The sequence below is a fragment of the Calliopsis andreniformis genome, unplaced genomic scaffold (assembly GCF_051401765.1).
Source record: "Calliopsis andreniformis isolate RMS-2024a unplaced genomic scaffold, iyCalAndr_principal scaffold0048, whole genome shotgun sequence".
In the NCBI taxonomy this organism is placed as follows: Eukaryota; Metazoa; Arthropoda; class Insecta; order Hymenoptera; family Andrenidae; genus Calliopsis; species Calliopsis andreniformis.
The window spans coordinates 2504523-2530425 of record NW_027480457.1 but is presented as its reverse complement, the minus strand read 5'-3'; the positions used below and the strand labels follow the sequence as shown (position 1 = coordinate 2530425).

At 32.0% G+C, this 25903-nt stretch overlaps 1 protein-coding gene across 2 annotated transcripts in view; it reads right to left on the bottom strand.

Moving 5' to 3' along the window:
* Positions 1-20974, bottom strand: part of Ssp3 (short spindle 3) — a 113299-nt gene extending 92325 nt beyond the window's left edge. For both annotated transcript variants that reach the window (XM_076391727.1, XM_076391728.1), the window contains exons 1-10: positions 20762-20974; positions 19122-20488; positions 18258-19000; positions 17708-18188; positions 17437-17619; positions 16220-16471; positions 15699-16139; positions 15126-15235; positions 12887-13010; positions 1729-1892 (exon numbers count right to left, since the gene is read on the bottom strand). In XM_076391727.1, coding sequence (XP_076247842.1) covers positions 1729-1892; positions 12887-13010; positions 15126-15235; positions 15699-16139; positions 16220-16471; positions 17437-17619; positions 17708-18188; positions 18258-19000; positions 19122-20488; positions 20762-20972 — 4076 coding nt within the window. In that variant the 5' untranslated portion in view covers positions 20973-20974. The remainder of the gene's footprint in view (positions 1-1728; positions 1893-12886; positions 13011-15125; positions 15236-15698; positions 16140-16219; positions 16472-17436; positions 17620-17707; positions 18189-18257; positions 19001-19121; positions 20489-20761) is intronic.
* Positions 20975-25903: the final 4929 nt, after the last annotated feature.

The following is a 25903-nucleotide window of genomic DNA, read 5'->3' as shown; positions in this document are numbered from 1 at the left end:
TCGCACCTAGCAACCTTAGACCTCATGAAAGGCTTACACCGGCATGACATAACAATATTAATTAATAACAGATATTAATTAGAAATAATTAGTGATAAAGAGCATAGCTTTTCCTACGGTCGTATGTGCGTTTGCGTAAGATACTACAAGAAAACGCTATTATATTAAAAACACGACTTTTGTTAACCCCTTGACTACTGCAAACTTTGATACGCACCGGCTGTACCATACGGCAGAAATTGAGTTACGATGTGCGCCGAGCGCCTATAAATTTCTAAGCGTCTATAGGCGCTCACAGTAGCCAAGGGGGTAAATACATAATTTTAAGCACTTTAATAACCTTATATTATTAAATTTTTCAGAGGTTGTGACCATGGAGACTTTTGATCAGCATCGTAAAAGCAATAACATGTAAAAAATTTAACCATTTTGACAGAAGCCGCATGTTTCTATGAAAAGTAAACGGGGTTCTTGCCTCCATGTAATATACGTACGTGTCGTTTTATGGGACTAGCATTCTAACCTACCCTTCGGAAATCCCGCGGTATATGATACGACATTGCTGCTGAGAATAAGAAAAATTACTAAAAAGGAAAAAGAAGAAAAACCCCAAATTGTCTTTAATAGCCTTCAATTTTTTCGCTGGAACTTTCCTAAAACCTAAAGCCATACTAATCATAAACTAAAGTCCTGAAACTTTAAAAAAATAACCATACAAAATAAAATTGTTACGTTTACTTTTTCTATAATATCACGTCAAAGACTGGCACGAAAAAACTCAGAATGATGGCTTTTTAAACTATTTTTTATAACATACTCACTTACGATCTTTGCTTACAAGCTAACTCTTTCGCTGTTCAATAAAATTTCAAAATATACTGCAACTGTTTCAAGTTTATTATTTTGATTAACTACATTTATTATTCGCGACTGCACTACCATCTTGCGTAATATTGATAATGGCGATTAATAGGACATAAAGGTAAAAATATACATCTATACAATACAACACAGGTATGGCCTAGCCAGCTCGTAACAATAAAAATAGTAACAGCAGAGTGAATTCCGCTCGTAACAGCGAAAACATGGCAAGAAAATGGTTTCCTCGTTTCAGGGAAGAAAATTTTTACGCAAAGGATTCTCACACTCAGGACGTATATGTGATTTCGGTTATTTTCAATGTTCTTTTTTTCTACTTAACACTCCGTATTTTTTAACGGATAACGAAAACTAGACTAGGGCGTTAAAATGATGTATTAAACATTACAAAAATTTTTGTCTGTTTTGGACAAATTTCCATTAGAAAAAAAATGCAACTCAATTCTTACGATAGTAGATGGTATCATGAACTTGAAGTTGAATAAGAAAATAATTAAATTACACCTTGTTACGAATTTGAATTCAAATTCAAAAAATATATTGAAAACATAAGTTTAGTTCCCATATTGGTCAGATAAAACAATCAAAAGCTTAATAAATTACGCTACCCTAATAGCATACTCTAAAGCTGCTATTTTTACATGACTGTCCTCGTTTTCAATTTGAGAAAAACATTTAGAATGTTCTTTAAGATGTCCTTTAAGACGGTCTCCTACTTTAGATAACACGCCCGTCGGAGGAAAGAAATTACATCAAAATATACAGTATGATATTAAATGTAGACATCGAATTTTTAAGATGTCGTAACGTAAAAACATCAATAAGTAAAATGTCGTTCCAGGTACTCACCCAGCAATATCTTGAATTCGTGTCTGCAGTAGCACATTTTCAATAGGTTCCCCAGGGATCAAGCTGCATAACAATTGCATCAAACTATTGGCGATGACTCCACTTCCAGTCGAATTATAGGATGCTTCTTGTACCTGAATTTGATCGTCAAGTTTCGCCAGAATCTGCAGACAAAAGTAATTCATTCTCATCTAATAAATTCTCAAATTTCAAGTTATTCAACTGTTTGAATAGACAAATTTTTCATTTATAAATCTTCACTGTTTTCTTGCAATATTTTTTTTGAACTTCCTGAACTTCAATTCTTGGAAATTCGTATCTACGTAAAGCATGTATGAGCAACTTTGTATAAGGGTTAACGCTAGTATTCCTCTATCTACTGCCTTCGAAGTTACATATCGGTTTCTAAAAAAAGCTCGGGAAGTGATGGTCGAAACTGCCGCCACCAAAATTGTTGTCGGCCCGGTCGTGCAGTTGCTAGTCGGGTGGTCGCATATTTTCAAGGCTCGAGATCAGTCAAATACTTAAGAAGACGAATTCTTGGCACGTTGAGTCACTGATACCAGTGCAATGGGCTGGTCGGTCAACCACGCACGGGCGACATTTAAAATGCTAAATTACAGGTAACGAGTCGAAAGTTTCCGATAAGAAACCTTGAGAATATAGCCCCTAAACGATTTAGTCCCGACTTCGATAAGTCCTTCGAGAAACACTTAATAGCTTATGTTTCCCCGTAACCGTTTAGATTTTAGGACAAAAATCGTCGAGCTGCACAATCCTACAAAGTCGTTAACAACTCTACCAAGAAATTTCTTGTCTGTAACCTTTATTTTTCGAAAGAACCTTTAACATTTTTTTTCTTTAATAATAATTTATGGACAGAGATCGAATTCTATTGTAATATCTCTGCTATAATGCAAGCATCTACCTACAGTAGAAGTCCCACTTACTGACATCTACAAAATTACTTTCACTCTAAATTTTTTTTCTTAAAACAACGAATAAAGTAAAATCAAATACAACAAATGTAGTATGTAATTAAAACTGTTAGTCAGGTTTATGCAAGACCTATAATAGCACTTGGGTAATTTGTTTCATTCAACTTCTACAGTACTATCAGAACATTTAAAGTTGATTAATCGATCGAAAACTATGATTCTATCACTAACTTAAACATTTTCCTATATAAATGACTATTACCTCCACATTTTAATAGGTTCATGTCTTGTAATATTAGACGTATTCCTTTTCGTTCTTTCAATTCTACTCAAATGTTTTGTACTACAAGCGACAAGTAAAACAAGATACCATTTCCTAACTTACAACAATGACACTACTATTTCTCAGAAAAAAATAATAAAAAAAGGAAATTTATCTGTTAAAAGTTAAAACAATCTGAATAGACTTGTAGGTACATTCGTAATAAAAATTGAATTTAATATGCTATCTATTTGTCCCTGATTCTAGGAATATCGACGTTTTCATTTGTAACCAACAGCAATACATTTTCTTAATCTATATTTTTGCTTTTTTTGCTGATGTTCGCTTTCCAAATTGTTCACGATAAACATGTCTAAAACTCAAGAAATTCAATACCGTAATCAAATTTGCTTCGCTAGTTCTCGGCCCTTTGAACTTTAAATCGCTTAGATTACCAGGGAGAATTCGTCCCTTTTTTACGAGCAATCAAGCCAAGCCCGAGTCATCGAATTTGTTCTATGTCTTCCAAGAAATGCATCAACGAAAAACGATGGAAAAGGGACGAAACCGTAAGGGGAACTATCAACCTCGAACGATTTACGGGAAATTGTAAATTTGTTTAACCGATGGACGAGATTGAAAACCATTCAATTAGTTAATCCTATCGAACACTCGATTTTATTTTTAACGATCTTAGTTATGATTTTTCATGTACTGTTTAACCCTTTCGATTACAACATACATCGTACAGACTCCCATTTTTTTGTTTGTCATCAAGAAATGTATAAGTATGGAATACAACATGCCGTGGTACTGTTTAAGAGAAGGTTTCTAAATAATTTCTCAGTAATTCGGGTGGGCATATACCTACTTGGAAAACACATTTTAACATCTTTTTTATTTCTACATTAGCGACGGATAAACCAATCTATTAATATCCTTACCTTAAAATTATGAAGTGATTACGTTACGTAAGTGAATAAGAAAAAAGCGGCATGAACTTCAGAAAAAAGTTTCATAAACGTTGTTTCATAAACGGTTTTTGGCGAAAAATAGGAATAATCCTCATTCCTTACCGAAGATTATACCCATCTGATGTAGAAAAATACAGAATTTGATCTAAATTAAATTCCCAGAAGTGACCGAAAAAAATGTTTTCAAAAGTAGAAAAGAAGTTGAAAACAATACATGTAGGTATACATACCTGTTGAAGGGAACTAGTTTAAAGGCGACCATTTTAATATAGAATATCAGAATATCAGAATATCAGAATATCAGAATATCAGAATATTTAATATAGAATATAGAATATCATTTAATATGGAATCTAATATTTGATAAATAAAGTGTTAAGACAGTAATCTCAGTGCTTTATTACCGCACCTCGTACCTACATCGTGTTTAGGAAATATTTGTTTGGTATAAAGATACCTAATATTAGTTGTTGAAGCGTTAAAATAGTAGCAAGACGCAAATCGGCAGTCTAAAATTGTCCAGTGGGAAGAACGTCGCGCAAGGATAAAATATGAGGAACAGCCGAATTCTGAAGCGCACGAAAAGGTCGTTGAAAACGCGACGATAGGAGGATGAGACAAAAGATTAGGCCGAGTCCTTGAAACGGAGCTTGATGGAAGCGGTAACAGAAGTGCCCACGCACATTCTGCATGAAACACACATGCTCCTTTCCATCGTATAACCCGATTCCAGAGCAAGGGTGTATGCAGTGCGTGAGTGACGTCACTAAAAGCTCTCTCGCCGCTAATGCATTTGCAAAGGGGGATTCCTGGGGGAGGAACAGGAGAAGGAAGGCGCCAGTGCCGTATCTATGAAATGTGAAAAATCGATTCTGAAATCACGCCAGTGGATTTCCGCACCGATTACAACGCGTCATTGAGCGAAACAATTGACTTCGATCGTGTTGCCGACCCTCCTAGTACATTCTCATTGCGATGTAAAACTATTATCTGTTACCAAATGAAGAGGAGAATAATATTCATAAACAAACAGTTAAGGAAAATTTCAAAGTATGCAATATTCACGAAGGAAATAATAGAAGTGGAAAGTAACGAGGACGATATGTAGGTGCTAATATTCATATACAGAAGATAAAAATGGATGAATCTATAGTATCTACTTGTGAAGGATTACGAAAATGGTTGAATAAAAAAATAATTAAAAATTCTTGAATTACAGTGGGTGATTAAATAATTATAAATAAATAGAAAAATTCTGTTTTCATTGACACCTATTATGATTTACACGTCCTGAGAAAAGCTTTTAAGTTAACATCGTACAAAGTTTATAGGTTTATTAATTATTCCCCTTTGTGGAAATCTTTAGTAAAAGCCGAAGAAGGTAATTATTTAGAAGTTTGACTTCTTTACCGATTTCGATAACTTTGAAATACGTTATCTAAGTCCTTATTCTGAACAACTTCTTCCTACATATGTTACCGCCGCTCGGATTTAGTTTCCAAGATATTCGTAAGAAACTGTTCCTTATTTAAATAACTATCAAAATATTGCAAAGATTGTCTTCGGAGAGGTTCAAACTTTCAACACATGAGCGGGAAAAAGGAGGTCCACGCCCACCCCCCAAAAGGGCCTAGCCCAGACTACAGACCCTGTAATAAAAGTCAATTGTTTGATCTAAAGTCTGACAGCAGAATCTCTATCAGACAACAGAATTCAATTATGCATATGCAAAGCCTGACATCAAATAATGTAAATATAGAGCAATTAGATACATACAGTTAGCAAACGTAGAATTGAATGTATTATTACAATATAGGTGGATTGATTATACATAATTTAAAAATAATTCACTTGTATATGAAAGATGTTTATATTCGATAAAAAGGAAGAAAAGTTAAAAGTATTGAATATTCTAGTTCGGTTAAAATAAGATGTTTCAATAAAATAGTCTATGCACATGGAGCGGATTTTTCAATATTATTATAATTTACACAAAATGCGAATTATAAAGTAGCAATAATACATTTATTCACAACTTCTGTCAATAGCGATTACATATAAAAATGCCACAACTCAAATGTAAAACTGTTTAAAAAATATGTTACATTCCGTTGCAAAATTCGCAAACGAAAGAAGAAAAAAAAATTAAACATATATGATAATAAAACAATGGTCACTTGTAATAAATAAAACTTTATAAAAATTCATTAATTACTTTAACATATCATTTCCTGCTTATATTTTCAATAATAAAAAGTGAGAATGGTTTCTTATACTGGGAGGGAGAATATAGTATATCATTTAGTATAACATACAACTTCTTGAAAGAAATGTAAATCAATATACACATATTGTAAAGTAAGATTTATGTGTATGAAAAAAAACACACTACACTACCGCTCAAAAGTACTTATTCATAGGCTTAGTGGAACAGGTATTTAAGACTACTTAACAATAATACGCATACGTATTAATTGAAATGGCACAACTGAAAATATATTGACAAAAGTGTGTTAATTCGATAGAGGGGAGAAAAAATTAACTGCTTTAGTCTTTACTGCATTTTTTGTTTCATTGAACTCACGTGTGATAAGTAATTAAATACTTTTCGAACTTCGCGGCACAGTTTTAGATCAAACATGGAATCGACCCAACTTAGACGTACAATGAAAGTTGGATAACTGCCTACAATTCGGGACCGGTAACAGGCAGTTATCGAGTGGAGGTAAAGATTTTTTCCTCTAATTGAACTCGAGTCGTGGGCCCGAGTTTCCTTTTGAAATGTTTTAAACGTAAAGGACAGTGAATGAAAGAGAACGAAGGTAGATAGTGAAGGTGACGTTAAGGAAACATCATTAACATAATACTAACGCAATGATAAAACTTCTTTAATTTTTATGATTTTTTAATAAAATTTTTACAGTCATATTTTTGAGGTTCTTTTGATGAAAACAAGATCAAACACAAAATAATTTGGATCATATTTGGGTATTTAATGAGTGATAATAGTTCTTCTTTTCACCTATTAAATAAGTAAATATAATCCGAAGTATATTGTGTCTGGTCTTATTTTAATTAGAAAACCCTCATAAATACGCTTGTGTAAGTTTTATTGTAAAATGACCAAAATTACGGAAGTTTCATCTTTGTAGTAGTGTCATCTCTTTGATACACAAGCTCAGACTGAGTTACAATACCTTACCCGATCATCGAGCATCGATGTAAAGACATGTGTCCTTCGTTTGGTACGTCTCGTTTTTTCAACCACCGCATTTCGTAACTGCTTGCTTCTGGGCAATTGTAACTGCCTGGTATAATTTCCTCATTTTTAAGGGTAAGAACTTTTACCCATGCAGTCAGTTGATCTGAATTCGACCTATTCCGTCGCATGAGCAAATCATTTGGGTCATATCTTCGTATTTAATGATTAATAATAACCCTTCTTTTCATCTACTAAATAAGTAAATACTAATCAAATTTTATCGTGTTTGGTCTCACTCCAATTTGGAAAACCTCCCAAAGCACTAATAAAGGTTTCATTAAAAAAAAAGCAAATATAAAAATGTTGTCCTTGCATTAGTATTGTCTCACCGATACACGAGCTCAGATACGATTACCTTGCTTGGTCCCTACTTCGCTGTCGAGTTTTGAAGCATCTTGAGAGGGGTCCCCCCTCAGTGGTGAGGATGACTACCAGGCAGTTACACCGTAAACAGATTCATGCAGTTATACAACTTTTACTGTATAACGTTTCGTGAGTTTTATTATTTCTTTCCCAATTAAAAGAATATATATTGAAATGTCGCAATCATAGAGTTCGAACTTTAAGGAAATGTTTCTTTTATACTTTCCACGATGTTCTCATACGTCACATGGGTTAGGTCTGATTTTACAAAATAAGGAAAACTTTTTTACGCTTTTTAAGTAAAGTAACTAAAAGTGTATTGCTTTTCCGAGCATCGCCGATTGATTTCTTGTTTTAATAACAAACTGAAGCTTTAAAAAAAACTATAGTGAAATAGCCAAAAATGGGAAAAACCGCTAAAGTAAATATTTATCCTATCTCGACTTACCTAAATATTTCGAATTGAACTTTTGTTAGGATAAAATAACTTGGTTTTACACAAAGATGGTTAGGTTAGATTAAGTATGGGCTACGTTCTTTCGAGGAGGAAGTTCAAAGCCATACATCCTTTGTATTTCATCATACTTACCATGATTAATACCTACAAAAATTATAACACCATTTTGAATATATGGTCGTTTGGAAGATGTTCTTTCTTTAATAATAATTAATAATTTTTTAATAAACAATAAACAATGGCTATAACTTTCTGAAGGTTACTCAAGTCAGTATCCTTGATCATGAACGTCAAGAGCAAGATCATCGGAACTGAATCCTCTAAACTGCATAATTACCTTTTGTTTAATCAGTGTATGTACATTCAGACTTATAAGGGAGAGTGGCGTAAATATGAACGCGGAGTAATCGCGAATGCACCTATTTCGGTGTGTTAGGAAAAGAAAGCAGATCTGTTGATGTGTTGATTTCAGACAGGTCTGAATACTTCCAGTGCCAGATAATAAGTGGTAGAGAAAAGCAATACGCACAGGTCGAGATAAATACAATTAAAACTTTTCGTCACTTTCTATATATTATAATTTTTCGATCTGTTAATTTTTCATGTAGCTTCTGTAGTGGAAGTGATACAATTGAGATTTATGTAAGCTGTAATAAACACGATTCAAACTAGATTTCAGCACTAACGAATTTTCTGTTTCACGTTCCGAACTTCTAAAATAAATTGTGTTTTACTACTATTGAATCGTGGGGTCATCATGAACGTTCGTTGTTACTCCAAAACTTCTGTCAATATACTCTTTTGCGTATTTCAAGAATTTGTTTATGTAATTGTTTTCTGATGCTATGGATTTATACAAGAAAAACAAAAACGATGCATAAAATGGAGAAATGAAAAGTACGAAAACCGACCAATTAAAAATTGGATCATGTGCTATAATTGTAATTTGTGGGCACATGAAAATTGCAATGATGAACGCACTTCTAGAGAGTTTCTATGTGAGTTTTGTGATAATTAGATGTGATTAACAACTTGTTCGAGATTATCCCATATAGTGTTCGTGACTAACCCACAGCAATCGGGTAATTACCGAATCGAATGTTTTGTTATTTTATTAAACGTGTATTTTACTTTATTGAATATTGTAGCTTATAAACAAATAGTTTAACTCTATAATTATAAACTACAAATAAACTTATTTCTTACTCAGCTTTCGTTTTATTTCATTTTTTGCTTAGGTGTTCGCAATTACCCCATTCTCCCTTATTTGTGACAAGCTACTATTTTGTATTGTCGTTGATCATTCGCGAGTGTGGATTCATACTGTCCATTCATAAATCTATTTCTGTCGATTCTTGTTTTTCTTGATTATTCTGTATTGTAATGTTAAATAGTAGTATCTGTACATGTTACATGTGCTGAGTCATACTCAAGTGTGACAAAATATTCATACGTATATTAATTTAAAAATTGTAGAAGCTTTATAACCGTTCTTCTATACTATTAACATATAATAAGATGTTTTGTAATTTTAAAAATATTATTTTAAGTTTTATTCCTGCTCAAACTTCAAATAAGTGATAGTTTCAAAATATTCATAATAATTTGATCACACAGCGTACATGAAAAAATAATAAATATGTTCAAGGAAGAACAATGTCATTTGTGAACAAAGAAAGATTCTAAAGTATTCGCGAAAAAATAAGCAATGAAGGAATGATCTTCATATTACTTATTTTAATTATTTTAGAAAAGAATAAAAGACGAAAGAGTACATAGATAATGATCGTAAGAAAGAAATTAACCCCGTAAGGGAGTATTCTAGTCTAGCCCGAAATTTTTTAAGTTTTTTTTTTTATCTACGGTAACACATTTTTATATCTGACTTTTTCGTATATTCTTCGCCTATATTTAAGGAGTACACACAATTTTTTCATATAAAAATATTGAAAACTGCAGGAGATACAGTTACTTTGATAACAGCCCCGTCATTTAAAAGTGCCTTCACGGTTGTCACGACTCTGACCGTTCAGTTTATTTAAAATGAACGAATAAAAAATAATCTTGTTCAATATGAACGTGACCGTGGCTGAAACAATAGCTGTGCAAAAATATTGAAAATTAAAAATTTGGCAACACATTAAGATTAGACTATCGGCCTTTTGTGTCAATTTTTATTTTTGACATGTTAAAAAAAGGTACTAATAAACATCAAACTTTAAAAATTCTAGTTCGGACGATAAAAACACGTGTGCTGAGGATTTCCTGCAAACTTGGTATCGATCGGACAACTGAAACTTAAGATATCATCGCAACCAATTGGAAAAATGTGATTTCAAGAAAATCTCGTTTATTGTGTACCTAACACTATGCCACGATGTGTCGAACGTTGTGGACTAACGCTTATAACTTCGTTCATGTTGTAAATCCAACAATATCCACTGGCAGAAATATTTTCGAATACAAATACTTTCAGAAAATGAGACAAAAAAAATCGAGTTCTTTAAGTTTCTAGGCTAGGATTTTAGAGAAAAGATATAGAGGGAACATCTGCAATTTGTTCTGAGCACAATTTGTGCAAGATCAATATGGCAGTCAATAAGATATATTGACACTTTCAGCCTTGTTTCAATAAATAAAAACAAGCGAATCTGTTAAAAGCCTGACAGGCTACATTGGCTGTATGTACGCACTTAATTTTAGTAAGTTGGTAGAAATGATCTCGCACAAATTATCTTTAAAAAAGAAGAAAAAAGGGGTCGAAACAAGGAAATGTTCCCTCTATATCTGTCTTTCCTCTAAGAGTGGAGTACCCCTTAATTGCTCTGGTGAAGCACGAGAACAATAACACTCTACTGGAATTCTGTAACACTTCACTAACAAAATAAGAACTACCGTTTTCAAAAAATATTTTCTCAAATTTTATTATCAGTACACTTCACAAATAATAATTGATAACATTGGTTGCAAAGTGACACACGAAATAATGTTTTTGAACTTAACAAAACTTAACGGAAGATTACTGGGACTTTATATAAGAAAACTACCTCACAAAAGCAGTTAAGGGTTAAAAGTAAGAAAGCCGGAAATACTTAATTTAATTTGATTCGTAATACTTATCATAAGCGGAATTTTCTTTATACAAATATATCTTTCGAAATATAAAAATATAAGTATATTTTTCAAAATTAATGACAGTTAAATAATTGATAGGTAGGTGAAAGTCATAAATCGTCTCGATGTTGATAATTTTCGAAAATTTAATCCGTCTAATATTCGCTACCTCATTATCGTACCTTACTACTGATAGATCTTATAATTATCGATGCATAAAAGAATAAAATAACAATTCAATTTCAGGTAAAATTATTGCAATTATTGAAATTAAATTATTACGTTTATTAAGTAGACAAACATTATATTTAACATTTATAGTTTCCAGATAACCCTAACAATAATAATCATAAAAGTTAAAAAAAAGTTCAACCATTTTCGTATCCTATCTATTGTACGTACTTATAAGAACTTTTCACTTAGAAAATACATAAATTATAGTATTACAACGATAATCTTACGAAAGATTTTTGCAAACTGTGTACCAGTTGTTTATTTTATTTTCTTTTTTTTTTCTTTTAAGATATAAAGAAGAGCAAACAAAACACTTTCACAAAGTAAGAAAGAGCAGTTTTAACTCATTTTCGAGAAATTGATTATAAAAATACTAAAATTTGCATGGATGAAGTTCGACTCTGTAGAAATAGAAATATTCCTACTAAAGGTGTATAGCAGAGGTGGTAAGGAGTCAGGCTATGAAACCTGTCTCTTTTGGCCCTGCCTGAGTTCAAATCTCGTTTAAACTTACGATTTTTTTTTATTTCATACGTAATTTTGTTTTTTCTTTTCTTTTACTAAAATTTTCTTTATCATACATAACTCTGTCTATAAAATATTCTAGAATATTTTAATATATTTTTTTGGTTGAGCAAAATCTGGGATATTGGAAAAATAAATATAAACCTTTATATGAATGTAGACCTTGCTACGTTCGATGAAACAATGCTTAATAATTATGAACATTTAATAATTATGCTCCTTCCTACGTGATGAAAGTGTTTTACTTGTCCTTCCCTACACTTAAAAAAAAAAATTAACAAACAACTCGGTACACAGATCGCTTATTGTCTAATATCCCTTGTGAAATGTTTCGACAGGTTTTGGCATCTACCCTTCTGATCGGTGTTCAGAGAATTAAATACTCGAGCACAGCCGACTTCAAAGTAAAAGATGTGAGTTCAAGCCGACCCTAAGAATCTTAATCCTTATTTTGACATGTCAGACAGGACAGGCATGCTAGCTTTGCCTTCGTTTATTTACCAACCTCAAAATTAGCTCGAAAAAGAACAGACTGAAAGAGAATCCTCTCGCGCATCGCTGTCGTATGGATTTCTGATTTGCTAATTCTCGTATACGATTAATCTTTCTGCATGTGCATATCATAATGTGATATATAATGCAATCTGTTCCTGTACTGAATGCAGCAATAACAAATAATATTTCTACTCAACCACTTCCAATTGAACAGTTAAGACAGCAGATACCATTCAACTTGTTCCTTTACAACTTCTTTATATCTCTAATCAAATTCAATATGTATATACATATATAATTCGTTTCAGTTCTGTAACTCATCATAGATTTATATAACTTTCTTCCTAAGCCTTTCAATGGGAATAAAGAAACCATGTCTTCAATAAAAACATTATTAGCAATGTTAATAAAAGATCAAAAATGGAACTAAAATAGAATATAACTAATTGTAAACAGTAAATGAAAAGTACTAATACGAATTTATAAGAAACCATTCCAAACAAAAATAAAATACCAAAATAATGTTTGACATACCTCTAGATGTTGAAGTAGAAGATCTAAAATAACCAAGGTCTTATTGCTTAATAAAACTGCTTCGATGTTTGTAACATTTTCACTGACACTAAGCCTATACACACGACACACTGAGAGAATGCTCCTAGAACGCAGAAAAATGTTCAGTTTGTTAATAAAAGTAATATATAAATCAAAAATAGATAATATATAAAATGTCTAAATAGTTCTACAAAATAATGTACCTGTTTGTACATGTTTGGAAAAAGAGATTTTGTGTTTTTTTATTACTCTGTACTACACTACACTAACTGTTTCAGTGAGCAACTTGTATCAATCATTTTGAATAATATAGCATAAACAAGAAACAAGATTAGATAAAATAATATATTTTATCATCTAGAGAAAAAAATGTAACAATTAATTACTTAATTTGATACTGTATTGTTGGCATATTCTATTATATTAAATCTTTTACAAATAAGTTAACTAACACTAAAAAATTAGTGCTTTTGAAAGTTTTCTTACAGTAATATAGTACACATATGTACAAGTATTTACATCACTTATTACATTCCTCTATTACGAAGGTCATTCAATAAGTAAAAAGACAAACGCTCTACAGTCCGATTTTCTAGAGTTGAGACCTGGTATTGGGTCCTTTAACTTGCGATGTTGTCGCTTTTATAATTCGTGAATGGTACTTCTCCCACGCGACGCACGCCCTACCCATTGGGCCTTAACCAATTATCTACGAATACTTAGTCGTAAGTCCTCACAGGTCTTTGTTCATTCCTTACCTTTGTCTGGTGTCTGTCATCTTTCCTTTTCAGCCGGGTCACCTAGCGCTATTTCAACGGCGATTGATAAGAGTGTGGAATCCTATTAACAATTTAGGAAGGCTCGTATCGCACAAAAAGAATAGCGGACAACTCGATTTCATTTAACTCAAACTCCAAACAGGGTAAACAGTATCTTAAACTACCTCGTAACTTCTTGCAGATCCGTATAATATTAAATCGGTATCAAAATCTCTGAGATTGATAAACGAATACGAAAAAAGTAACCAATTTAGTATGGAGTATCTTACAAATGAAGGAATCTGCTTTATCGAGTCACTGACAAAGACGCACTTGCTCCTAAAGACAGACAGAGAGATCCGATTGGCTACACAATCTGAGAGCGTTGCTTGAAATACGCAACTAGCGTTAGGTCTCTGCCGGGTCATGTATCGGCCACTTGGCACGTCCAGGGCTCAACTCTGGAAAATCGCACTGTAGTTTAAATGTTATCCAAATAATAAATATGATCCTTTCGAAATCATAAGTAGACATCCTTGTAAATTGTTTAAAACAATTCTTTATCAATTATTGCGGTATACATAGGCCACTTTTAAAGCGACAAAGGGATACGACTAACATTCAACATTCAGTGTTTCTCACTCAGATAATTGAGCAAGACACAACTTCACGTCATCCACAAGCAACATGCGTCGCTCTGAAAGTGGCCATAATCTTAATCGGTCAATTAACAATGACATGTCCTCTCAAAAAGTGTACTTTAAAAGGATTGCGTTTTGTTATAAAGATCTTTGTTTTTAAGCATTAAATTACTTGAAATTTACTCCAGGATACTTAAACAAAATGGTATGATTGCACGAATGTGTAAATTTTCATAAGTGTATGAATCAATTAAAACGTGACAGAACAGATGTTACCGACTAATCAAGGTGAAAGGGTGTAAAATCTAACTGGAAATTTGCACTTATGGTCTTATTCTTGACAAGATGCGAATTACAATGCAAAATTCACTGAAAATTGTAATGCCCAACAATAATGTATAGCCTGTGATACAGAAAGAACGACGAGATCTACAGACAAAGGGACTGTTTTTCTCCTTGCGCTTTTTTTTACTATGCAATTCAAGCTTGAAGCTATCGAAATTTAGGCTGTGAGGGATTCTGTTACATCTATATAATTTATATCTCGTTTCATTAGATTTCCGTTTGCTCGACCCTCTGGGCAAATCATTAAGTGGAGTTAAATTTAACAGCAGCAAAGAGATTAAAACAAAGATACAAAACTGAATTAAACAACATGATAAAGAGTTCATTGCTCCTAGTACAAAAAACTATTAGTTTTATAAGTTTTATAAACCGTATTAAAGCAGCAGTTTTTACTTATTGAATAATCCTTGTATTTTATCAGCTACTTCAGAAAGTGTACACGATGCCACAAAAATAAAAAAATTACATACTTACTTATTTGGGAGATTATGAGATGGAGTCTGCACTTGTAAGCCCAAATTTAATAGATTCGTTAAAACGTCAAATCCGCCCAAAATTCGAAATGCATTTTCATCGACCGAACACTAAAACATAAAAATAAATAGTCACTAAGTTGTATTCAGTATACATCATCATAAACAACTATAACATATATTTTATAAAATCAGGTGAAAATAACATCAGAATACAATCTGTAAATTAGTATGCAAAAGCAACAAAATATTACAACAATTTATAGTTTCGTACTTTTAAACATAATTTTGGCGTTCTACAAGGAAAGAAAAATTGTAATAAAACGGTAAGCAACCGTGGAGATGCGCATGTTGTCATGGAGATGCCCAACGCTAAAGAAGCTGTTGTGACAGACTATACAACGTCTCCGTTGCTTTCTATGACGATGTGGATAAGATAGGTATAAATAAACTCGAATTTGAATAAATTCGATATAGCATGTATTGTTGTATTGTAAAATTGTTGTACTATTGTACTGTTGTATGCAAAGACCATACAATATGGAAAAACATCACTAGCCAAAGAATATCTTACCGATTTTGAGAAAGTTCTTGTTATTTCACCTAAACATCGTTCCAAAGCAGCAATAGCGACGTTTGACCACGCAGTTTTTGAGTGATTATTATATAGTCGTTCCAATTCTTTTAAATTTCGACGAAATTTTGCTTTATTACTTGATTCTGTAGATGTATTTACATCTTCCTTATGATTGTCTTCCCATTCTTTACCACGCAAAATCATTCGCTGTTTCATTTTTCTACATCGACGTTTTAAAGCTTTCTGTTTCTCTTTTGCAGCCTTAATCTCAGTTGAGTTATTAACTTCTACAACCGATATCGGCAAATCCCGAATTTGCAATATATTAAAGCGCTGTAACTCATCTCGAGATGGTTCTCGGTTATCATGTGTACTTCGTATTGCTTCAAGATGCATTTTTCCTTTTAAATGACTTAATAAATATACTTCATTAGGTATCTAAAGATCACAGAAATGGGTGAGACTAAGAAAATAAGAATAAGAATAGAAGTAATTGAATTAAAAGAATTAAAACTTACAACTGTTCCACATAAAGAACACTGTTTTGGAGTGGGATATGATTTCAGAATAGGCGGTACTTCTTCCGACTTCAAAATCGAAGATTCGACTGCCCTTTGTCGAATGTGTTCTATATTTTCAACATGCCTTCTAGCCGATTCTTGCTGTTTTTGAGCTATTTTCTTCTGCAATTCTTCTTGATTTGCTAATTGAGCTGCATGAAGAGCTGATAAACGTTCTTCTCGATCTCTAGCTTTTTCCCTTGCAAGTTCCTACAATTTAATAAATAAAGTAAATCATTCATTGTACAAATATACAGCATTCATTCGGTTGAAATACATATGGTGACCCAGACGTTGAGACACACAACACCTGTTCCCATCAACTGAGTACTCAGCATCTGAGTCATTGTTACGGATCCACGTTATCAGACAATTCTCAAATTCGAATGAAAAAAAGTCGTTATTCTAGAGAGATGAACTATAGAATAAAGTATCTAAATCATAAAATAACCGTTGATTTCAAATTCAAATTTGTAGCATAATGAAACCACTGCTTTGGAGATCTTTAACGTAATTTCCGTGATGGTACGTATTTGGCGAAAAAGTACATTTTTTTTTTTCTTACAACCGATGACTTTGGGTACATACAGATTATACCTAGGTGTGTATGCTCCATTCTTTTAATTATCATCGTGTTTTTTTTCGTGTTTTTTTCATATTTTTCACATCGTCGTTATCTTTATTTAAAAATGAAAATAGTATGTTTATATTTGTCGTATAATTTTATACTAAGATTCATATTTTTAAAACAAATATTATTTATATTAACACGTTGGTATCGGGGCGTTAGGAACCACGCTTGACGGCATAAATGCGTCATCCATTGCCAATGTGTCAATTGTGCTTATTGTTTAAAAATATTAATAAAAACTGTTATTTTACTCATATAATTTACATGATGAGTCAATTGCGTATGTGATGTAAAAATGATTTCGTATAGCCAATAACTCAACGTATGGATCATACAATTTTTTAAACAGAAATGTTTAAATGTGTTTCTCTCGCTTTCACACTAATTTACTTTCTATTTTCTGCTGTCTTTTGTCAACACTGGACTCGAATGTATTATAGCCTTTCCTAAATTTCTTCTTTAAAATAATACTTCACTACCCCAAACCGCCCATAACTATTCCTCATTTAATAATTTAAGATTGTAAATAATTAATTATAATAACCTGACGTTCCTTTTCTCTCTCTAGCTGCATTTTACCAACTCTTTCTTCACGTTCGCGTCGAGCTTGTTTCATTTTTTGAATACGCAATTGTCTTTCCACTTCTAATGCTCGCCTGCGTTCTTCAGCTGCAGCTTCTTTAGCAGCTTTTTCTTCTTGCCGACGTTGACGTTCTTCTTGAATTCCCTAGAAATAAAAAACTTATATATGTATATTACGTACTATATAAATGTATATCGTTTCTTATGGAAGATATAAATTGTAATCAGCATACTTGTAATCTTTCTTCTTGTTCTTGGCATAATGCCATAAAGTCATGCCTCTTATTTTGTGCTTCAAGTTCATTAATAAATGCAATTTCTTTTAACTTGGAATCTTCATCATGAGCTTTTCTGACTATTTCTAACAAATGTTGCGTTCTATTTTCTTCTGCCCTTTTTAATTTCATTTCCATTCTGACTCTTTTATCCTCTATTAATTGATCCTTCGCACTTTTAACGTCTTTCACTTTGTTCAACAATTCTCGTAGCCTTTGTGATTTTTCCATTAAAATTTTTTGACGTTTATGTTGTGCACATGCTTGTTTAGCTTGATATCGGCGTAAAGTTTCAGGTAATGATCTTTTTCGTGATGGAGATGAGAGCTTTTGATGCAATTCTAAAGCTCTACCAGGATGACGAGCTACTAAGGCGTGCAACTGCGCGAGTGTATCTACACATTCTGCCCAAGACATTTCTTCCAACATACTTTCATATCTAAAAAGATTTATGTGAAATTCAATAAAGAGTAACGTGAAAACTAAAAATAATAATTATAATACATACTTATCTTCTAGACTGATGTCATCAGACACAGTATTGGAAGACGTTCCTTGTTCATCTTCCATTTCAAGTACCATCTCACCATCTGTTTCATCAGTTTCCGTATCGACATCAGTTTCGGTACACCCTAATTCTAAAATTTGTCTATGCAAAGATGCTTCCTCGTCCGATAACTGCTGTGATCGTCGAGAATCTGCTTCTTCAGTCTTTCTTTCCTCTTCTAAAATTATTCTTTCTCTCTCTGCCTGTGCTGCCATAAACTGTTGTATACGTTTCTCAAGTAATTCTGCATCACTTTTAAAAATAGCTGCGATCATTGATGTAGAATTTATTTCATTCAAATTAATTTTGTTCTTGAAGACTTCTTCTACCTTATCTTTAATAGTAAGACATGTAACTGATTCTCCTTTGACTTTCTCCACCTCATTACTTATATTTTTGCCTTCTTTCTCTACAATACACTTCTTTTTTTGTTTGGTATTTCCATCTGGCGTCAAACACATTTTTTTATTTTTTTCTGATGGACTCTCAATAGCTAAGGCTGGTAATGATGTGGCAGTGCTTGGTTTGTGAAACCTTGTAGACATGTTCAAATTGTGAGTACTGCCTCTTCTGTAGCGGCTACGAACTGTTTGCCAACCATCAGTTTCTTCTTTTGTTTTTATTGCAACTGTTTGCTTTGTTAACACTTCCACTGAACCAAGATCTTTACTCTGATCTTTCTTCAATGAACTTTGTTCTGAAATCTAATAAAAGTTAACTATTGTATTACATACTGAATTACAACTGATGCATATTCATATACAATTTATATCCCATTAACTGAAAGACGCATAAAAATCGCATATAAGAAATAAGAGAAAATACCTTATTATCTATAGGCTGAAATCGTTGTCTAACTATAACAGATGTTCCAGGCCTTATTTTATTCGAGACTGATACATTTTTATCACTTAATGTTGTTTTACTCCTAATAAATTTAGGAGTTTCAGGGAGACTTTGCTGTTTTGTCTTACTAACTCTCATCTGTGAAACTGTGGAATATGCTGGTTTATTTGTATTAACTAATCCTTTACTTGAATTATTGCACTGTGTATCAGATACATTTTTGGTTACAGCTTTATTGTTTGCATTATCACTCGTACTGGATGGTATCTTTAATTTTTGATTCATTTTACTGGAAACTTTTGTAATACTTTGTACATGTTTATTTAATATTACAGTACTGCTATTTTCTTTTACACTACCATTTGACTCTATTAATTTGTTTTCAGCTGTTATGTTTTCTATGCCAACAGTTTTCATGTTTTTCCCTGTGCTTTGTTTCTTTACTTTAGCATTAATTTCATTCTTTTCTAATCCTAAATCGTTTTTAGGACCCAACGGTTTTACCTTGGAATTCTGTGAATTTACTTTATTATCCATTCCACTAGACTTACAAAAGTCTTTCTCCATTTGTGTAGAAGTAATTACATGCCTATTTTTACTAATATGAACTTGTTCATTTTTCTCAGTTATCACATTCAAATCTGCTATTTTAATAGTAGTACTATATAAACTATTTTTCAATGATTTTGAAACACTTTTGGCATCCACTTTATTTTTTACATCAGAAAGCGAAGACTCACTTGATTTCTGATCTACATTACTACTCGTTTTTGCAGATACTGAATGCTTCATAAAAGTTTTATTCACTTTCATGGAACTTATTTTGTCCTTGTTCAATAATTGGCTTACTCCTTTGTCTATTGAATTTTTACATTTCTCATTCATATTTGTTGAACTGTTTTTGGGAACATTATTTTTATTATCTTTTATCAATTTATGTATACATTCTCCTTTCATAAGATTAATTTTATTATCTATAGTGGCAGCCTTATTTTCTGAATTAATTTGATCAACAGGACTTCTACAAATAGATTCTGTTGGACTCATTCTTTGAAAGGGACTAGAGGATTTTGGAATCATTGTTGAATTCCAAATACGACAAGGGGAAGTTTTTCTAACTTCCCAAGCTAATGGAGTACGTCTTAAAGGTGGTGGTGAACTTTCATAAGCCCATTTCACTTTAAACCACTCGATTAGATTATGAAAATCCCTTGTGTAATTTTCTAAAACTAATATCACTTCTTTGCATTCTGAAATATTTTCATCTTCTTCGCAAGTTTGATAAATACCATCTACAGCTCTTTGCAAATTGCCAAATAGAAAAGCCCAATATCTTGCCTGCAATTCTAAAATTAAGAAAGAAGATCCTTTTAAATAACTTTAATTGACATACATAAAAAACACTGAAGAAGTTTTGGCTTCTATGAATGTACATATGTAACTATATTTATAAAGTAAGTATGTAAAACATTAATTCACTATACATTATTTTACTTTACTTTACTTTATTTTACCTTATTCTATCAAAAATGTTTTATTTTTAGTAGCTAAGATAAGTTCTTTATATTTGATTTATATAATTTTAGAGTTGTCTAAACATTTTTACAATCTTCACTTACCAGACTTTTTGTCTCTACCAGTAGAAGCTGATCTAACTCTGGTTGTTGGTTTCATGGATCGTTTAGTTATATTTGACTGTGATATTCTTGGTACACTGGGTGGCTTTCTAACAACCTTCTCAGTATTACTTGTGCCAACTGGTACATTAAAAGCTATTAAATTTCTAGCTGCTCTACCTTCTTCTTGAATAAGTAATCTAACATCAGCCATTATTAATACTTCTATAAAGTAAAAGAATTTAGTATTACTCTTGTATGTAAATATTTGAGTACTTAAAATATTTTCTTGCATCTTAATAATGTACGAAATATCTAAAATTGTAATATCTTTTTTCATAGAAATAAAGAATATGATAAATAAATATTTTCTAAAGTTTTCACATTCTTATGTGACATTTTTACATAAAAAAATTGAAGTATGTACCTATTATACTTTGATCTTGAAGAAGAGGAAATTATAGTTACAAAAATTAAGAAAATAGAGAAATCTTATTTCTTATTTTATTTTGATTATTCGATTGTATGTGATTTGATTTTTCTTGATTAAAACACACACTAAATGAAATTTACAATAGTTCCTTTTTAATGTAAACATATATGTCATGTTAATTAACTAAAATAATCTAATAATTCCAAAACTGAAAACAGTGCCTGTAAAAAACTCATCAGTTCATAGTTATTCTTTTAACAAAAATATCATTTTATAGATATTTCTTGTATTGTATAAGCAAAAATATTTTAGATGATTAAATTCAGTAAGTAAATTTTATGTATTAAAATACCAAAATATAACTACAGTACAAACAACAACATGATATCGAGAAAAATCTATTTACATTGCATTGGACGTTTAAGGTTATATTAATGTCACTTCAGTATAAAATATATAGTTCAAAATAAAAGATAAAACGTGATAATGCAATTAAATGAACATCAGATATCAATAGTATTACTAATAATAATAATAATTTTAGTTTCATGAGAAAATTTATACAGTTTATTTATGTAATTTTCCCGAAATATCATATTATAACGCCTATGATCTTCATGCACAACTTACCCTTGCCGCGTAATAACAATTACAAAATATCAAAGAATGGTTCAATGTAAATAGTTCTTAAATAACGAGAACTTCGATTTGTCATTTCAATAGTAGTAGTACAAGACATTTTATAACAAATAGGTATCTTCTAAGTTTCGCGGTAATTCGTTGGTTGCACTGACGCTACCACAGACACAGAGCATTCTTACAGAGGCGAAACTTCTGTCGAAACCTTTAATGTCATGTCCCCGAAATTCGTATAGTTCGTATACACTATACACCATAAGCACAGCGTTGCCAGTTCTCTAAAGAAATGTTTCTTTCATTTTCTATCGGGCAGTAGACAAAAGACGAAAGACAGATATCGAAGAAACTAGTGGAAAACGCAGAATATTTGAAGCGTAATATTACAGCCTCTGTGGTAATATCGTATTAAGCAATTATTTTCTAATAGTATGCTAACAAATAATGCTGTAATTAAAGATTATGCCAGAAATAAGTGTTTGAGAAATGTATGTACATACATACATACAACCGTATTAGAGAGATATGTATCATTTTAATAATTTTATTTCATTTCATAATTACTTTTGACATTATTACTTTACACATATAATTCTAAATACTTTTACAAATTTGGAAAAATTGTGATATTAAAAGAGAATATTACAATATAATATAAATAGTAACATGGATAGTGAAAATATATAATTACACACATATTATTTTATAAATTTACTTTACATACAAACTTATACGAACCACAATCAAAAATTAAATTTTATGGTATTTTGTTTATTTAAATGACAGTTATTATACATTGGTAGTAGTTAAGACTTGCAAAGATAAACTATATTTTTGATTGAATGTATAGGAAACCTTGGTTCATTCCTGTACTCCACAACCTGCAAATAAGAATATTGAACGAAGTCGGAAATATTAAATTACACACTTGCTTGCATCCAATGCTATTATATGCTGGTAATAGATGCGACTCGCAAACGCAAACACTGTATTTCTGATTGAATTAATGGAAAACTAGTTTACATATACCTGTAAGCTATATCGCACAACTAAAACATAATAGATCACGAGAAGAAAGTGTGAAGTATTAAATACTAACCAGCTTCCACACACATACACACACGTACCTTTCATGAAAAAACATGCACAATACAATATACAATAACAAAAAATATTAAAAAATGCACTTTTACAACCACATCAATAGTTGTTGTCGAAATACAGACTTCATACCTTAATAAAGTCTAAGAATACTGGTAAACTTGTAATAAACATTCGTTTATAATTTTTTAAACGCGAATGTAATCTGCAGGTCACACCAATAGCTTGGAGACAAATATCGTTCTTTTTCAATTACATTTATAACAACGAAAATGATAACATCTTTAATTTTATTACAGCCTCTGATATGCATAGATTGCAGACCATAGACATTTTAAATAATGAATCCTTCTACGCCAAATTGTATTTACGTAGCTACATTCATTACATTATAGCTCTTGTAGCTGTTTTCAGGTCTTTACACCATAGCTCCACAATCTGAAGCTAATCCCCACTAATCCCTATACACAGGTTGTCCAATTTATCTGGAAACCCCCGAATCCAGCAGCCCCGCCGACCAGAAGACGAAATAGAGACATCTTGTCCCCGTTCTACATACCTCTTGAACGTTGGTTATAGTCACGTCATTGTTTATTATAAAACTCTCAATTCTGTCACCTAAATAACTGCGAATGAATCGGTTCATTCCTAATAATTATTTGTATCGCCATCGCACAAAATTTTTAGTTGTAAGCTGTTTGTAAACTGTCTGGTTTACTTTGAATTTTCATGTTATCCAAAAAATATGAATATAGTAATAATTGGTTGAACAATGCACAAGGGTTAATGTGGGTGATTAATAATCGTTTGGAAAGGGCAATATGATGAAATAATAATTTGTTGACTCACTAACATAGCAACGAGATATGATGAAACACCATATTATCTAATTGTGAAGGACGGAAGCAGAGGTTACCCGACCTATTACTTTGCAGGTTAAATTGTTACATCAAGGAACTAGTAAATTTATTGCCTCTTGTATACTTTGACTTATAACAAATTTCTCACATCAGGTATCTTCATTTAAGCATAGAAATTGAGTCTTGTTACTCTTGTATTGAAAGGTAAAGACACACTTTTGGTTTTCACTTATAGGCTGATAAAGTAAACAAAACCTTATGTTGAAGATATTGGAGAATATAGTTTTTGATAAATTATCACTTTCTTTTAAAAATGTGTTAACTCAAAAATAACACTAAACAGTCTGCTACTAGCTTTAATAGTCAGAATCGGAAGTCAACGAAAAAGAGGAATCAGAGAATTTTAACTACCAACTTCACAACCTTGCTCTCCTGCGGATGGCTTTCCTCCTCCTGAAGGGTAATGCTGATTCTCCAGTTCCTTCTTCCTGGCCTGTTATGCTTTCATGACACACAATGGAGCACCAAGGTATCCTTTACCAATTGGAAAACTCTGTACCCATTTCTTGATGGTTGATTCTGTGATTCATGTGGCAATGATATGATTATTGTGATCGTGGTTGTTAGCTGCATGTGGCTGAACTAATTATGCGTTCATTTAGAGATTTTAGGCTTTCATGGCCCAGCATCATACAGTTCTCACTGTTGAGGCTTTCGGGTGTAAGTCGTGTCCTTTTGGAATTATTTTCTTAACGTTTCGCCAGCATTGCAATTAGCTTCATCAGGGGATTAAGAGACACACTGATACTCAGTATGGTTGGGAAAATAATTCCAAAAGGACACAGTTTACGCCTGAAAGCCTCAACAGTGAGAACTATATGCGTTTATTTAGTTAAATATGAATATAATTTTTGATGGTTTGAATTGAATGATTCGTAACAGGGTGGAAACAGTAATGTACCCTCCTCTGTACACACAAAGCAAGAGACTGCAGATTGGAGCTGAGACAGATGAGAGCCGAAGCTCGAAAGGGTTCGAGTCTTGAGTCATAGCGAGTCCTGAGCAACTCGGAGCCAGCATGTTTAGCACAGGATGATACGCTACCGTCATCTTCCCTTCCCCTCCGCTATTTGTCAATCAAATTAAAAAAAAAAAGTTTTGTTTATACAATTTTTTTTAATTAAAAAAAAGTTTTCTTTATACAAAAAAATTTTTTTTAATTTTATTGACAAAGGTCTGTAGAGCTTATCAAACCATTCAAATCCTATTTAAAACATTTTTCTCTATCTCTTGTATTTTAAGAATTATACTCGAGATAATGAAAGCGCCCCTCTGACTTTAGGGGTAGTTTTCACACCCTTAAAGGTCGATTGGGCACGAATGAAGGGTACCGTTATTCTTGTATCAAATCACTCTATAAGCCCACAAAGTTTGATTGAAATCGGTTATTCCGGGTTCGAGGTGTTCCCTTGTAAGATTTACGATATGATCTCAGAGGGACACCCAAACTAATTACTTTTACCCATTATAAAGCTTGACATTAAATTAAACAAGGGATCATTAAAGTTGACAGCAGACAGTTTAGATAATAGTATGAAATGAGAGACAAGAACTTTTCTGAAATTAGTATACTGACTTGATGTATCACCTCAATGACACGTATAATGTAACAATTATAATTTAATAAGTTGGTTAGAGTTTCAAAACTCTGTTATTCTTCACTTAACACATTTTTCAGAAAAAAGTAATAATTTATCAAAAACTATGTTCTCCAATATTTTCAATATAAGATATTGAAGTAAACGGAAAAATTTCGTTTACTTATCAGCCCATAAATGAAAACCAAAAGTTTATCTTTACTCTTCAATGCAAAAGTAACAAGACTCAATTTTTATGCTTAAGGGAAGATACCTGATGTGAGAGATTTGTTATAAATTAGCCAAAGTATACGAGAGAGAATAAATTTCCAAGTTCCTCAATGTAACAATTTAACCTCCAAAGTAACAGGTTGGGTAACCTCTCTTTCTATCTTTCACAATTAGATAATATGATGCTTTATCATGTCTCTTAACAAATTATTATTTCATCATATTACCCTGTCCAAACGATTATTAA